The sequence below is a fragment of the Lygodium microphyllum genome, chromosome 17 (assembly GCF_053477565.2).
Source record: "Lygodium microphyllum isolate KBCC chromosome 17, Lygodium_microphyllum_v1.1.10, whole genome shotgun sequence".
Taxonomy (NCBI): domain Eukaryota; kingdom Viridiplantae; phylum Streptophyta; class Polypodiopsida; order Schizaeales; family Lygodiaceae; genus Lygodium; species Lygodium microphyllum.
The window spans coordinates 116,560,959-116,577,067 of record NC_141151.1 but is presented as its reverse complement, the minus strand read 5'-3'; the positions used below and the strand labels follow the sequence as shown (position 1 = coordinate 116,577,067).

The 16,109-nt window shown below is 40.6% G+C and overlaps 1 protein-coding gene across 5 annotated transcripts in view; it reads left to right on the top strand.

Annotated features, from left to right (window-relative positions):
- LOC148022279 (calcium uptake protein, mitochondrial-like) overlaps positions 1-16,109 on the top strand; it is a 187,068-nt gene that overhangs the window by 121,934 nt on the left and 49,025 nt on the right. For 3 of the 5 annotated variants that reach the window (XM_087697903.1, XM_087697899.1, XM_087697901.1), the window contains one exon: positions 15,951-16,070. The exons of the other annotated variants lie outside the window; for them this stretch is intronic. In XM_087697903.1, the coding sequence (XP_087554029.1) occupies positions 15,951-16,070 (120 nt within the window). The remainder of the gene's footprint in view (positions 1-15,950; positions 16,071-16,109) is intronic. 5 annotated transcript variants of the gene reach the window in all.

Genomic DNA, 16,109 nt, shown 5'->3' with positions numbered 1-16,109 from the left:
TCGTATTATGTGGCATTCTTAGATGCATCTTCAGAAGACGAATTCTTGAGCCAAGAAGTAACTTATCCCCAATCCAAACTCGAAATCTCAATGATATCCTTTCAGCCTTCCAAAGAGCGAGCTAAGCCTCCATTAAAAGACAATAGTAGTTCCAGTGCATCATTAGAAGATGAGACCACTCCCTTGAAGGAGTCAGATATTTACCCAGACGCTATTCGTGGGACATTTATCCGTGAAGTGGAAGGTAAAAAGCAATTGACGTTTCTAGATGTTAATGGTACTAAACGTCACTTGAAAGTGGGTCTAAATCTTCCAGAAGAAGAATTAGTGGTCTTGCGAGACCTAATAAAGGAGAACTTAGACGTGCTTGCATGGTCGTATAAAGATCTAAAGGAGATTGATCCCACAGTATGCCAATACCACATCGATTTGGAGCCTGGTGCCAAACCTGTGAGGCAAAGATAAAGGCCCATGAATCCCAATTATTCGGCTTTGGTGAAGGCAGAATTATTAAAGTTTCGTAAAGGTGAGTTTATTTATCCCATGGCTAACAATTAATGGTTTTCGCCCATTGTGGTCGTACCCAAAAAGAACGGGAAACTTTGAATATGTGTGGACTTTCAAAAGCTGAATTCCAAGACGAAGAAGGATCATTTCCCTATCCCATTCACAGACCAATTGTTAGACACAATGGCAAGCTATGAGCTCTATTTCCTCTTGGATGGATTCAATGGATACAACCAAGTCCAAATCGCAAAAGAGGACCAATCTAAAACAACCTTCAGAACAGAATGGGGAACCTATGCTTACAGAGTGATGTTGTTTGGGCTCTGCAACGCCTCCAGCTACTTTTCAGAGAGTAATGATGGTTGCCTTCCAGAACCATTTGCTTGATTTCATTGAGGTGTATCTCGCTGACTTTTGTATCTATAGCCTAATTCGTGAGCATTGGGGACACTTAGAGCAATGTTTTGACAGATGCCGAGAGTATGGGATTTCTCTCAACCCCGACAAATGTGTTTTTGGTGTCTCATCAAGAGTTCTTCTGGGCCACATTGTCTCTGCACAAGGAATCGCAACAGACCCTGCTAAGATTGAGAAGATTGCTGCCTTGACAGCCCCAACTAACCTTAAGCAATTGAGGGGATTTCTTGGCAATGTGGGCTATTACAAAAGGTTCACTGCACATTTTGCAACCAAGGTAGCTCCTCTGCACAAGCTTCTAAGGAAAGATGCAGATTTCCTTTGGACTAATGACTGCGAAGAAACCTTCAATCCCCTAAAACAGTGCCTTATTAGAGCACCTATCCTGCAGCCTCCTGACTGGACGAAGGAGTTTCATGTTCACACTGATACATCGGTTGAAGGCCTAGGTGCAAAAGGGTCCCTCTAAATTAGATCAACCAATCTATTATGCGAGTTGGAAAGTAACCGACAAAGAGCGGAACTATACAGTGATAGAACTTGAGTGTCTAGCAATGGTGCTTGCTTTGGATAAGTTCCGATATAATCTGTTGTTGACGCATTTCAAATTTTATGTGGACCATGAAGCCCTGTTTTTCTTGATGAACAAAACAGATGTCAAAGGACGAATGATGAGATGGTTGCTCCTATTCCAAGAGTTCGATTTTGAAGTGGTCACTAAACGTGGCCGTTCCCATGTCCTAACCGATCATCTGTTATGGATCTCTCAAACTGCAGAAGAGTAGGATGATCCGGACCTTTCTGAAGCTTCCTTATTTCTAGTCGAAATAGTTACCCCATGGTAGGCAGACATAGCCAATCTCCTGGCAACCCAACAATATCCCTCTGGCATCTCGACTCGTGAGAAGAAAAAGCTTCTATTGGAATCATCCCTCTACACCCTGTTAGGTGGCGCTCTATACAAGAAAGACAAGGACGAAGTCTTGCGAAAATGTATTGTAGGAGAAAAAATCGGCATAGTATTGAAAGCTTGCCATGACGAGCCATGTGGTGGATACTTCGTAGGAGAAACAACAACCAGAAAGGCCTTACTTGCAGGATATTGGTGGCCAACCCTCCATAAGGATGTGTATGATTACTGCAAGCGATGTGATACTTGTCAACGAATGGAAAGACCTACCAAATCGAGTGCCATGTCAGTGCAACCCATTCTTTTCCTAAAGCCGTTTGAGAAGTGGGAGATTGATTTCATGGGTCCCATTGATCCGCCAACCAAAAGGAAGCAGAATAGATATATCTTGGTCTATACAAACTACGTAACAAAGTGGTATGAAGCTAAAGCTTTGAAGCGGGATGATGGTAATAGCGTGGCCTTATTCCTGTACGAGAACATCATCATCCGTTTTGGCAGTCCCCCAAGAGCTTGTTAGTGATAGAGGTACCCACTTTCTTAACAAAATTATGAAAGAATTGACAGAATTGTATATGATCCGCCATTGCAAATCCACCCCCTATTACCCCAGAGCCAATGGCTAAGTTGAAGTCACCAATCACATCCTCTACTCGATCCTAACAAGGATGATTGGTGCACATCGTTGTGATTGGGGTGATTGACTTATAGAGGCCTTCTGGGAGTACTGAACCTCCCATAAGACAGCTACAGGACAAACTCCTTTCCAGTTGCTGGATGGAACAGAAGCCATCCTTCATGTTGAACTCAAGCTACCCTCTCTGCGTGTGACCATCAACGAATGCTTGGGAGATGACGAGTCCTTGCAACGCCGTCTTTTGCACTTGGAGTGTCTAAATGAGATCCGCAGGATAGCCCTACAGTGCTTGGAAGCCACACAAGCCCGTAGAAAGGTTTATCATGACAGCTTCATCAAGCATGAGTTCAAGGAAGGTGACTTAGTTTTCGCTTATGATTCCCGATTTGACAAGTTTCTAGGTAAGCTTCAATAACGATGGATGGGTCCTTATAAGGTACTTGCCGTTAATCCGAATGGCTTAGTCCAAGTCCAGATAGCTAATGTCTCTACTAATCCCTTTCTGATCAATGGCTATCGCCTGAAGAAGTACTTTCCTCCCTAGGGGTCATCCACCCTTTCTGATTAATGGCTATTACGTGAAGAAGTACTTCCCTCCCTAGGGATCTTGACAATCATAGTCGACCCACCCTTTCTCTTTTGGGCGTCGCACTGTCTTTCTCCTTGTGCTACTAATAGTTTTATGAGACGGCATCCTCTGCTACTCTTTCGTGACACTTTCCATCCTTACTCTGTTCTCTTCTCATCTGATTTCACAGTGGTGATGAGGATGGTCTTGACACATGGTATTTTTACCATTCTTTTTATTTTTAAAAAAATGAAGGAAAAAATGATATATCGGTCATAGGAGAAAAGGCCTTCGGTCCCTGTAATGCCGCCCTACTCTTCGAGAAACGGTGGAAACACCCTCGGGAGTAGGAAAAAAAATAAAAACGAGAAAAAGAAAATAAAAATAAATCTGCTATGGGAGAAAATAAAGAAATTCCCTATCATAGCAGGCCTCGTTCCAAGAAAAGGTGGTCAACACCCTTGGACGGGAAGCTGGTTGTGGAAAGGGTGGCAACACCTCACACTTCCGGATAGCTGACTCACCAATAGAACTTCTTCAAATACAATTTCAAGTCACCTCCCTTGGTGCATTGTCCCTATAACTTTATCAGTCCGCCTGACACTCTTTAATCGACGATCTTTCATACAAATCATTGAAGTATCAGATCTGTTGGCTACCTCCCTGGGTACGCCTCTTCATCGGCACCTTGTCGACAACCAACCAACGATCTTCATCGACAACTCATTGAGTGATGTGAGCTTTCATCCAAACCAGTTTGCGATTTGCCCTGCTATATCTATCAAATGAGCGTGAGACAAAGGGTGGGCGGAGTCCCTTTTCGAGTATGATTTTTCGATTTTTTCCATGTGAACGGATCTTATCTTCGTCGAAACTGTGTTTTGACATGCTAGGCCTGTCTGGTATAACTTTTCTTACATTTTTTCTTTTTCCCGCGCTTCATTTCAGCGAACTGATTTTCCGATATTAATTTTCGTATACGTTTTTTAACCCAATTTTCGTGTTTTTCCCATGTGAACACCCTGAATTGTTCTCGGACACCCCGTTGTAGTTTTTCATTGTCTTCCCCTTGATTTTTGGCAAAGTTTTCATTTTTACAGCATTTTGTTCTAGCGCACGATTTGGATTTTATGCATTTTTTTGTCCATTTGCATCTGTCGTGCCTCTCTCGTTGTGCGTGACTGCCCGTTTTTTTGATTTTTAATCATGGCGTCACGTTCGTTGCGTCATCTTGCACCTGTGCCGTCATCCTAACCCCCGTTGCTTCCCGCCCTTGCAAATTTTTTTACCCCTACCTCGCGCCTATGTGCGGGACGAGGGGGGGCTTCCTTGTTTTTCTTTTTCTTCTTTTTCTAATTATTTATCTTAATTTTTTAATTTTTTAATTAACAAATTTAAACCCCCCCTCCCCGACGGTTTCTTCCCCCCCTTCCTCCTTGTTCTCTCTCTTTTTCTTTCTCTCTTTCTCTCTCTCCCGACTCCATCTCCTCCCCTCTCCTCCTCCTCTCCTCCTCCTCTCCCCTCCTTTTCCTCCTCTTCCCTCCTCCCCTCCCACTTCCTTCTCCTCTCCTTCTCTTCTTCTTCTTCCCCTTTGCCTGCCACCTCCTCCCTCCTCGCCCACTGCTGTTGGGTTGTTGCCCGCGTGTTGGTCGGCCCTTTGCCCCGATTGCCGCCTATTGGCTTCCTGCCCGCTGGATGGCTGCCACTCACACCTACGGCCGTGGGCACCACTGTTGCCGCCCTTGCTGCCACCGAACCGTTTCGTCGCTCGATCCCGTGTCGCCTCGGTGCTCCTCAGCCTTTGCCAACCTGCAGGAAGCTGTTGCCTCTCTGGCCACTCTACCTCGCGCTTGGTTGCGCCATCTCCTCGATCCCCTCCTTGTTGTTGCCAGGTACCTTGCAGGCCGTTACCTCCCCATGGCACCGCTCCGTTGCCGTGCCATTTACCCTTTGTCACGCCAGCGCTACTGTTGGAGCCCGGTCGCTCCACCGACTGCGGCCATTGCGCCCCCCGCTGCTGGAACCTCCCCGGTCGCCTCCTTCCCCACATGGCCTGCCCGTGACTCTCCCTTGTGCCCTACCCAACCCCCTCTATCCCGCCCACCTCCCTCCTCTTCACCCTACTAACCTATCTCCCCTCTAACTAAACCCCTCAACCCCTCTCTCCCCCAAAAACCGAATTAAACTAACCCCACCCCCCTACCCTCTCCCTTAAGCCCTCCTTTCTACCACTGCACCCCCCCTAAAACCAACACCACCTCTTGGCCCTTGTTCTCCCGCAGAAACCCGCCGACACCCCGCTCACGACAATACCTCCATTTCTGTGCGACAACGGATCTGTCCCACTACCTCGTCCCACCACGCTGTTTGCGGATCTGCTCGTGTTGTATTCGGGAGCGGTCCCTATGGGTTCACGCGCGAAGACGCACGTCTGGCCTTGTTCGTGCGGCGGTGCGTGCGTGTCCATGCACAAGCTATTGTTCACACGTAGTCAGCGAGTATTCAATTTTTCATTTAAAAACTGTAAAAAACCCTACAAAGCACAAAAATCGAAAAAAATTACTAAAAATTTCTTAAAACTCATAAAAATTTACAATAAAATAGCTTAAAATTCCTTTGATCGACTAGAAAATTTCTTGATTATTTTTTAAAGCTGAAATTTCAAAAATTAATTGTAAAAAAATCAAAAACTTTAAAATTCATTTAAAACCAATTGAAAATTGGTTTAAAAAATAAGTAAATATGAAAAAAATAAAAATTCAATTCACATTTTTTTAAATTTTATTTTGGTTTTCAAAGTTTAACATTTTTTACAAAAATGTTAAATTTTTATTTTTGGACACAATTTTTGAATAAACATGCTAAATGCCAAACATAAACAGAAAAATGTTGGAAAAATCTAGCCATCTTGATGAAATTTGTTGGTTCAGTTTTCATTCATATTAGAGGGTTGAAACATCATACTTAAAATTTGAAACCTTTTTTATGTATCCAACCTTACACATTTTGTCACACAAAAAACTAACCTCCAAAGTGTTTTTAAATTGGATTCACATCTAAACATTTTCATTTGGGAGATGTCTTCATTAAAAACAATAAAACCAAAGTAAAATAAAAGTCAACACAAAACTAAAATACTAATCCCAACCAAATTAAATATACCCATCCTAATCCTATCAGTAACAGTACTGTCTTGTAAAAAATCTAACAAAACACCACATGTTTCTTGATTGTTTTTTTAATGAGGTGTTGGTTTGGTTTTTTATGAGCTTACTATGTTCAAATAGTTTTCAGTTGTTGGCTTTTCTCTTTTGAGACTCATTTTCATTGTGGGATTGATATATGCGTATTCAGTATCCTTGTATACACACACATAGACACTCTGGTAATTCTTTTTTCTTTCTTGTTTATTTTTTCCACTACCCTCAAAATTTACCTATTAATTCCTAAAATGAATCCTAATTACCACATGTGCATCTCCGCTCACACTTTCTTTTTAATTAAATAAAACTCAACCAGCCGTTCACTTTGCACGCGCTACGTGCGCTTTAGAGGTACGTTAATTTTAAATAAAATCAACCAATCGTCACAAAAATGCATGTGTTGAAAAAACAGAGTGCTTCATACACCTTAAATTCTTAATTCATGAATCTATATTTAGAGACCTCAGTTTGGGTATCAAAGTTCGAGATTCGTTAAAAGCATCGTTCCACCTTAATAAATTGTAAATAAAAATTTAAAAAGGTTTACAATCTAATAAAATTTTACACATTTTTAATAATTTATTAAAACTAACCCTTCAATAAAATCATTTCCCTCACTGCACTTTTTTTTTTTCATTTTTTAATAAACACACTTTGCAGGATGGGTATGTGTAATCTTCCAAATGGTCTTCTCTTGTTACTAATGGTTAATGATGTTTTGGTTATGTTGTGTGTGGTTATTGATTTGGTTGATTTATACGATTAAGGGTATGATCTAAATTTATTTTTCAATTTATCTGCCTGATACGGGGACTCGGGTGCATATTGCATATCACCAAGCTTTCGGTTACATTTGTTTAGAGGTCATGTGGAATTTTTTCTAGGATGTGCCTTGCTTGGGGAGAGTTGGTCGAGTCTCGTTTCAAAACCCTTGGTTGATATCTTATCTTTGATATTTTCTGCTGGTTTTACAAGCATCCCTTTTGTTTATGAGTTGTGTTGTGTATTCACTATTTGAATGACACCCCGTACACCTCCTCCTGTTCAGTACGTTTCATTGATCAGTAAGGATTATTCTTTCCTACTGACTTTTGAGCCTACTGTGAAAGCCGGCCTTGCATATTTTATGGCTGCTCCTCTCCCTCTGATTCTCGATGATTAAGACCCTTGTAATGAGTTTCTCGCGTCATACAGTAAGAAATCTGGCTTGGTTCGTGGTATTTCCATGGTCCTAACACCTAGGGGGTTAGGGAAGGCTTTGTCCATTCTCTACAAAGGGGAACCCTTTGTCACAGCTAGATAGTTATTCTCAAATGAAGAGATTCTCAAGCTGTTACAGAAGCAGACGAAAGAGATTCTTGATGTCAAAAAGGTGATTAACACTTCAGGAGTGTCTTTTTCAATGATCACTGATCCTCTCTAGAATCTAATTTGTCAATTTCTCCAGGACAGGTTCATGCCTGCGAAGACACCATCTCACTACTAGTCCAAAGAGCTCTTCAGAGCTTTCAAGATGGTTTCAAGAGGGGTTGCCATTGACTGGAGCACTTATCTTCTTACGAAGATGGATCAGCATTTTGTCAAGGTGACAAGAGGGAATGTTATCAATGTAATCTTTGGTTCATATTTATATGTTTTTCTGACATATTCTTAAGAAGGGTTTTTTACCTCCTCCTTCATTTGATCTGGTCCCTCCCTTTCCATATTCAGAAGATTCAAAACCCATTGACATAGAGGATACTGACTCCCCTCCTTTACTGGTCATTCAGCGGAAGCACTTGAAGCATGTAGCAGAGACAATTCCACCAGTCATTCTTTTAGTGTCAGTTCTTGCTACCTCTGGAAGTGGACTCCCTGCCTACCTCATATGCAACAACTTATTCAGGGCACATCGAGAGAGTTCTTTGGATATTTCAGTTCCTTTACTGAACACCGCTTAGTGAAAAAGGATGCCATCCCTTTTCTTTGCAAAGACATCTAGAGTTCTATTGAACTCTCAGTGACAGCTTGTGCTCAACAGTTATATTCTTCTTTCTATGAAGAATTGAGGCAATTCAAAGACCAGATGAATAAGGCAACCACAAAGCTAGCCTCTATCAAAGACACTCTTTCCGATTTGTTTAAGCAAATGGAGTAGCAAACCAAAATGATTGAGACCCAGAGAGAAGAAATATATTCTTTGAAAAATCAGTTAGTAGAAGCTCAGTCTGAGGTCACCAGGGTTTTTGAAGAGAGAGAGAAAATGTCCAAAGAAGCTCAAGAGTTCAAGAATCTTCTGGATACGAAACTGTCAGACTTGTAGACTGCTCACAATACAGTGGAATCCCAAGTCTCCCAAATTAAACAGTTGAAAGACCAACAGGCGCAGTTACGATCCATTTCCCCAAGTCCCAGTGTCCCTATGATTCTTTCTATGTCTCAGCAGGACTTGGCTGCTCTTTATCGGAATGCTACTTTATGTTTTTTATTTTGGGCCAAGGTTGAGAGATTGCAGTCTAGAATGGATATTTTATGGACTACTTTTGAGCAGTTTATTTCTCCCGTCCACTCTTTTTTTGTTCATTATCAACAAGAGAAGTTAGCCTTTTATTTAAACTTTCAACCATGGATTTATCTCCTTCAGAGGATAGCTGGAGTGAAACCTAGTCTGCGGATCTGTTGTTTGAAGTGGTCAGGATGGTATTTGAAGATTTGGTAGTCCCAGATTCAATGTTAATGTCCTATATGTACCTTAGAGGTGACTTGTTAATTTCAGATGATGAAGACCTCTCTTGGTATGTTGGAGATGTAGTCTTGCAAGCAGTACTCTATATACACCCGTTGGAGCTTAAGATTGATGAAATGTTTCAAAAGTATTCTTCTAGAGTAGCTAACTATCCACAGGATTCTTGGCATCCTATGCTGGATTCAGTGATCTTAAATCAAAGACAGTTAAAGGGTTCATCTCATGTGCAAAATGTCAACCAACTGAGGGTGGATGTGTTATCCCATCTTTCCAAGAAACCCCCTTTTGATAATTTATTTTTTGAGGCCTATGCTAGACGTTCCGCCTTAGGACCATCAGTTCCATCCTTGACCTACTATCAACACATGGCTCATAGGTATGACGCTTATCTGTCTCTTTTCCAAAATACCCTACATGTCATTTTTACCCTTCTATTTCAACCTAAAGATGCACCCTATATTCCTATTTTTACGCAATGTCCTTTCATCATTGATTGGATATTTTCTCCCCTTCTTCCTTGTCTTTTCCCATCTTCTCATTTCCTGTCTACGTTCCCATCACATTTTCTTACTCTCCTTTCTGCAACTGCTAAATTGCCGGATTCTCCTACCTTATCTTATTCTTCTTTTTATGACTTTGCTTATCCCTCTCTTTATCCTTTATCCCTTATTTCATTCCCATCTCTTTCATCTTTTATTTAGACTCTCCCTCAGTTGGTTATAGAATATGAAGGTTTTGATCAAACAATCCTAAGACGAAGAAGTTGGAGTACTGGAGATTCTTTGATGGGACCCCAAATTAGTTGGCCTGTGATTCCAGGAGAATGGAAGACTACAAATCAAGCCTTTCACAACTATTTACATTTTGCTCAACTTCATTCTTAATCTTTGAATCCATCAGTGAGACTGACTGCCCATTTTTGATGGTACCTAGTCTTTATGCAGTGTCACTCTCATGGAGATCAAAAGCAAGTGTCAAAGTTATATTTGGATGTCAATATAGATGTGGATACCCATCAGCTAGATGTGCTTTATTCTCATGCTTTGTGCTTACCAAGTAGATTTGTTATTCTACTAGAGAGAATGGGTTGTTTACAATTTTTGCAAAATCCTCCAAAAACCTTTGTGGATGAATCTTTATTTCTAGAAAGGTTTAAAAATCATCAATCATTTAAAAGGGATCATCTTCATTGATCCGTTATCCTTTGTAATATTGATGCTTGGTCAAAATACATCTATCTATATTTTTCCTTTCAAAGAGGTGTCATTCAAATATTGTTTGTGTAAGTGGTGTGAGTTATGGTATATGTGTATATTGTTTATCTTTGTTAAATGGAACTGAAGTTGAAGCTAGATTGATGAAGAAGATATTGGATTAAAAGCTAGTAGAAGATAATGCTAATTAAAATAAAACTCTTATATCCTATATGAGTTTGTATTGCTATCAATTTTTTTTTAAAAATAGAGATAATATCCAAAAGGGTATTTTTCTTTCATTGTAATATTATCAGATATATAGATTACTTGTTGGGATCGTGATTGGATGACTTATGAAGTGTTGTTGAAGACAAAAGATTACATTGAGCTCTTTACTGAACTTATATTCTTCTTTTTCTTAGGTCGCGAGGATGCTTCCTTTCTAAGTGTGGGGATATGTTGAGAGTGAAAAAAGACTGAATTGTTGATAGATTTTTGTTGTTTTTGGTAGACTGAATGATTGATTTGCTATGATTTTAGAATGATTTGAAATGATTTGGATAGGTTTGGATTGATTTTGATAGCTCATTATATTTTTTTATAAGGATATATTGATGTGATAAGTTCTGATGATGTTTTGATAGTTTTTGTATGATCCTGTTTGAGCCTATTGAGCTTCTGTTTTCTTCTGTATTACTCTGTTTTGTTTGAGTAAGTGAGGTTGGGATATTGAATCATGAATTTTGAGGTTATATGATAGCTTATTGAGTGATTTATGATGGGTTTATTTGGTTTTAGTTGAGCTGAATGTTTGTTGTTTAATTATTGTTGAACCTCTGTAGACCTTCTGTAGAGCCTCTATTCTTGCTCTGTTTCTGTTCTGTTTTGAAGATCTTCTGTATGTGTTCTGTGATATGAGGGTGTACTTTGGAAAAGTTTTCTAACTTTTAGAAAGGATGAATCTAAGTTCAAAAGAGCTAAAACAAATGGAAGAAGTAGTTGTTGAAGATTGAAGTGAAGTGATAGTAGTGAGCTATGAAGAGACATTGTAGTGGCTCTCGTGACCTTTCATACCTCCCATGTCTCTTGAAAGGGGTATCCATGACCTAAGAAGGATTATTATGAGTGATTATTGAGTATTGTAGTGAGGCAATAATGTATTATTGAGAGAGGAAGATAGAGTCAGAGATAGCCAATTCTATCAAAACAATGTATCTATCTATGATAGATTGAGAAAAATAATTATGAAGACAATGAGCTGTTGAAGACTGAAGTGAAGTGATAGTAGTGAGCTATGAAGAGACATTGTAGTGGCTCTCGTGACCTTTCGTACCTCCCATGCCTCTTGAAAGGAGCATCCATGACCTAAGAAGGATTATTATGAGTGATTATTGAGTATTGTAGTGAGGCAATGATGTATTATTGAGAGAGGAAGATAGAGTCAGAGATAGCCAATTCTATCAAAACAATGTATCTATCTATTAGAGATTGAGAGAAAGAATTATGAAGACAATGAAAATGAGTACTATGTGATTATTTCCATTCAAAAGTGGTGTCTTTCTTTGTGTTTCTTGTTCTATTGATGGATTCTATGAAGATGTTGAAGATTATAGTTGATTCTATCAAATCCGTGGGAGATATTTACTATGATGCTGCGTGAAGATTTGTTTTTTTTCTTGTTCTGGTTCTCAAAAGAATGAAACAAAAGCTTGTTGATGTTATAAGATAGATTTTCTTACAGTAGAAACCCTTTTTCCTTGGTGTCTCTCTTGGGGCTCCAAGGAACTAGGCACTAATTAATTAATTAATGCCAATTCAGGGACCAAGAAATGTATGGGACCACTTGGGAATCAAATGGCATAACCAATTTTCTAGGAAAGGACAAAGTGCTGAATTTATTCTGAAAACTAATTAAAATGGCTGAAAAATGCAATTATAAGACTTGTGGCAAAACCTTCCCATGCAAGTAAGAAGAGGTTGGAGAGACCATTCTGGGCTGTGGGAGAGAGGAGGAGAGTTGGTCAGCTGCTGTTCTTAGCCAATTTGAAGCATTTGCATCCAACTGAACATCCTAGGGCAGCAAGCGACCTGATAAGAAGGATCATTTGCTGCAAGCAATAGCCTAGGAAGGCTATTAACTACTGTGTGACAGCTTTGGGAGTAGGCCTCAATAGTTTTGAGTTCCCAGGCAGTAGGCGACAGCATTAGTGGCTATCACTAATCGAGCAACAACTTCTTGACAAGTTTTGGCATCAGCCATCAAACTTTTCTCGCTCCTCAGCATTCTCTTCTTTATTCCAGCCATTTACCACCAATTCTCAACAAATTTAAGCCATTCATAACAAAATTCAGTCATTGAATGTGGGCAAAAAAAGCATCTGCTGCTGTAAACCCTAATTTATGGCACAAATTAGGGTTTTCGAGCCACCTTAGGTCCCATGCCAAAGAATTGAAAGCCTAGCACTTGAAAAACAGCATCTGAAATTTGGGGATTTTTGGAGATTTCAAGAGGCCAGCCCATCCCAATTGAATTTGGCATTAAATTTGACTAATGAAGGATCAATTGGAGGCCAATCCCCTATCAAATCAAGTGACAAAGTGATTTGAAGGTTTGTTGTCTATTCATATAGAAAGAGGCATTGGATTTCGAAGGAGACTGGGGTAATCTCAATGTATTTCTTCCAATTGCAATAGAAATTAAAGACATACCACAAGGGGTGCGAATTTTGGGACCAATCAAGAGTTTATTGTCCAAGTTTAATCTATAACATTTGTGTTTTCAGTTTTTGTGAATTTGTTGCTTACAGTAATTAGCGAATAATCTGGTCATTCACTACCCTTTAGAGAAGGAATGTTGATTTCATGCATTGTCGTAGAGATGTGGAAGCAGATTAGCTTCTCTCTATCAAGTTTGGACATTCAAGCATCTGATGACTCTTGAGTTGAGCCTACAACGCCTCTTTGTTGCAAATTTCCCTATGATGGACCATATCAACAAGATGGAGAAGATTTTGATGAGTTTGCATCCCTACGTAAGATTGTAGCTTAGGAAGACCTTGTTGTGATGCATTGAACTATGATGTCTTTCACACTAGTCTTCCCACCTCTCGTACAAGGTATATTGTTGCTTGGATAAACTACTCTCTATGGTGCTAGAGTACGATGCATGTGACAAGGAGATAGATTATTGTGGAGCTAGTCCACAAAGTTGTGCTTTTGTGGCATCATCTTTGGGTAAAGGACAAGCCAAGCAGAAGAAAGGGAAGAAGAAGAGCCACTTTCTGACTTTGATATAGGTACACATAGGAAGTGCAAAGGATATCCCAAGTGCCCACAATGTGGATAGATCTCGCACCCCAAAGAGGAGTGCTGGAAGAAATACCCTTACCTTGGCTCGACAACAAAGAAAGGAGTGATGAGGGAGTCTTTTTCTCCCTCTACATCTAGTATTATCACTGGATTTGTGTTCCTTCATATCATTAGTTGGAGCATCTTTCTTTAGCTCTCTCATCTTCAAAGAGCCCCTGGCTCATTGACATTGGTGCATCGAGTCATATGACTCCTAGAGGAGATTGGCTCTAAAATCTCAATACTTCAGAGGGTATAGTCATTGTTTGGTGATCTTTGATCAATCTCTATTTGTGGTATTGGCACCTTGCCTTTATTTTTCAACCGTCCATCTTCAAGCACTGTATTTGAAGTCCGTGTTTCCAACTTGAGCTTCCATCTCCTCTCAATTCATGGCCTTATGACACTTGGTACTTGAGTTGTTTCAACCAAGCAGACCATCTTTATTAAGGACTATCAATTAGAAGCCATCCTTGCAATAGGTTGGTAGGAGGGGGCTATATGGGTTCCCTTCCCCTTCCAATGTGAAGGACCCTCCAAGGCATCTTCTCATTGCCACACCCATTCCCATTTGTGCATTGCACATCCTAGAGGTTCTACCCCATCTCCCACCATCTCCTTTGTCTAAACCAAGTAGGCCGTCTTTATTAAGGACTATCAATTAGGAGCCATCCTTGCAATAGGTTGGTAGGAGGGGGCTATATGGGTTCCCTTCCCCTTCCAATGTGAAGGACCCTCCAAGGCATCTTCTCATTGCCACACCCATTCCCATTCGTGCACCACACATCCTAGAGGTTCTACCCCATCCCCCACCATCTCCTTTGCTGGTTCCTTGTACCCATCATCCCTTTTTGAGGGAAACAATCTTAGAGATGAGGCAGTGGATTCCTTGGTTCTTTGTCTTCTAGATGGGGTTTCCAAAGATCGCTAAGAGCGTCTTTAGGGGTTTTAGTCTACTATGGGCCTTTCTTTCAAGCAATGGCCTTTTTCCTTCATCATAGAGCCATTATCCCCTACCACTTGCATGCCATTCCCATGGCCCTTGATTGTGGTTGCTCTTTTCTGGTAAGTTACAATGCCTACGATAGCTTCTCACTATTGTCTCTTAGTTGGCTTAGAGGCATGGCTCACCATTCCCGATTGGATATCCACGGAGTGATCCATTCGAGGCTTTTGCACCACCATTGGTCTATTGTGGCCTCTCATTAGATGAGGCTTTCTTTTGGAGAGGGAGTTATACTCTTGGGATGGCTTTCTCCATCAATTGACTTCATCAATAGTGGCACTCTTCCTATCACCCTCGGATTCATACCATCTACTTTGGCCTTCCGCCACATCTAGGATCTGAGAGGGGTGTTAGAACTTAGCAATCATGTGTGTCATGTTGTCATCTCTTGCCTGTGAGCCTTGGTTTGATTTAGAGCTCAAACAGTGTATTTGTTTGTCATTTCATTTGTCTAAGACACTTTAGGTGGAGATCCACTTTTTCATTTGTCTTGCAGCCTATTTCCCCTTTGTTCTAGGCAGGATTTTATTCTATACCCTATTGAATCTTCTTTTTCAACTTTGTTGCCTTTGGCAAGAGAAGAAAATCCTTAAAGTATGTGTCAGAGTCATCCAGATCTTGCTCACTCTCTTGTGGGAGAGCCACACCTTGCACCCATTGAGTGTCTTGGACTTGTGATGGAATTAGCTCGGAGAGCTTAGCCTAGTGGCTTGTGGACATTGGAGACATCTGTGCATCAGCATGGCAATGAGGGATTGCTGGAGTGTGGGGTTGTATTTTGGTTGCAAAGGATGTCTCATTTTGCTTCCTCTTTTGAACGAGCCATGTGTTTTTTTTTCCTGCAGGTCCTATGTTGACTATGCTGATGAATTTGTTTGCTTGTCTGTCTGCTTGTTTGTTTTCTTTATACCACACACAGGCGGTAGACATTTACTTAAGCCATAGATGCATTGATAGTCAGCACTTCTGCTTGGCAGAATCAGTCCCTGTTTTCCCTTGCAGGCTTACCAAAGTCCAAGATGCTCAAGCATGTTCCATTGCTTCGACCCTGTTATGCAGTTCCTAGTGAACATCCCAGAGCGCATGGTTGCTGGGTATCAACTTGCCTGCTCTGGCACACAGCATTGTCTTAACATGGATCCTAAAATCACACTTTCTTTTGACCAGTGCCGTAATCAGTACATTCAATTTTCTGCAAAGAGGAAGATACCATTGACTGAGCATGCCACATAAATTCCATATTCTACTCCTTTCCTTCTGTGCAACAAGGAGGGGGAGGAAATTTTCATCTACTTTCTTAGTAAGTTCTGCTCAGTGAGCCACGTCTCCTGAGGCTAAGCATCCTGTTCTGAATTCAATTGGAAAAGAAGCTATAAATTTTGAATTTTTGAATGATTTTCCACAAAACACAAACTGAGGTCTTGTTAATGCAGGAGTTTCACAATTTTTCTGAGCTTCGTAAGCAATTACAGCCATTGGCCCTGGCAATTAACAGCTATGGGGAAACTTATGGTTTACTTACGAAAGCTGATTTTCAGAGAGCTGCATCTCAGGTAGTGCTTGAACATGCACGAAGATTGTTATTAAAGTGA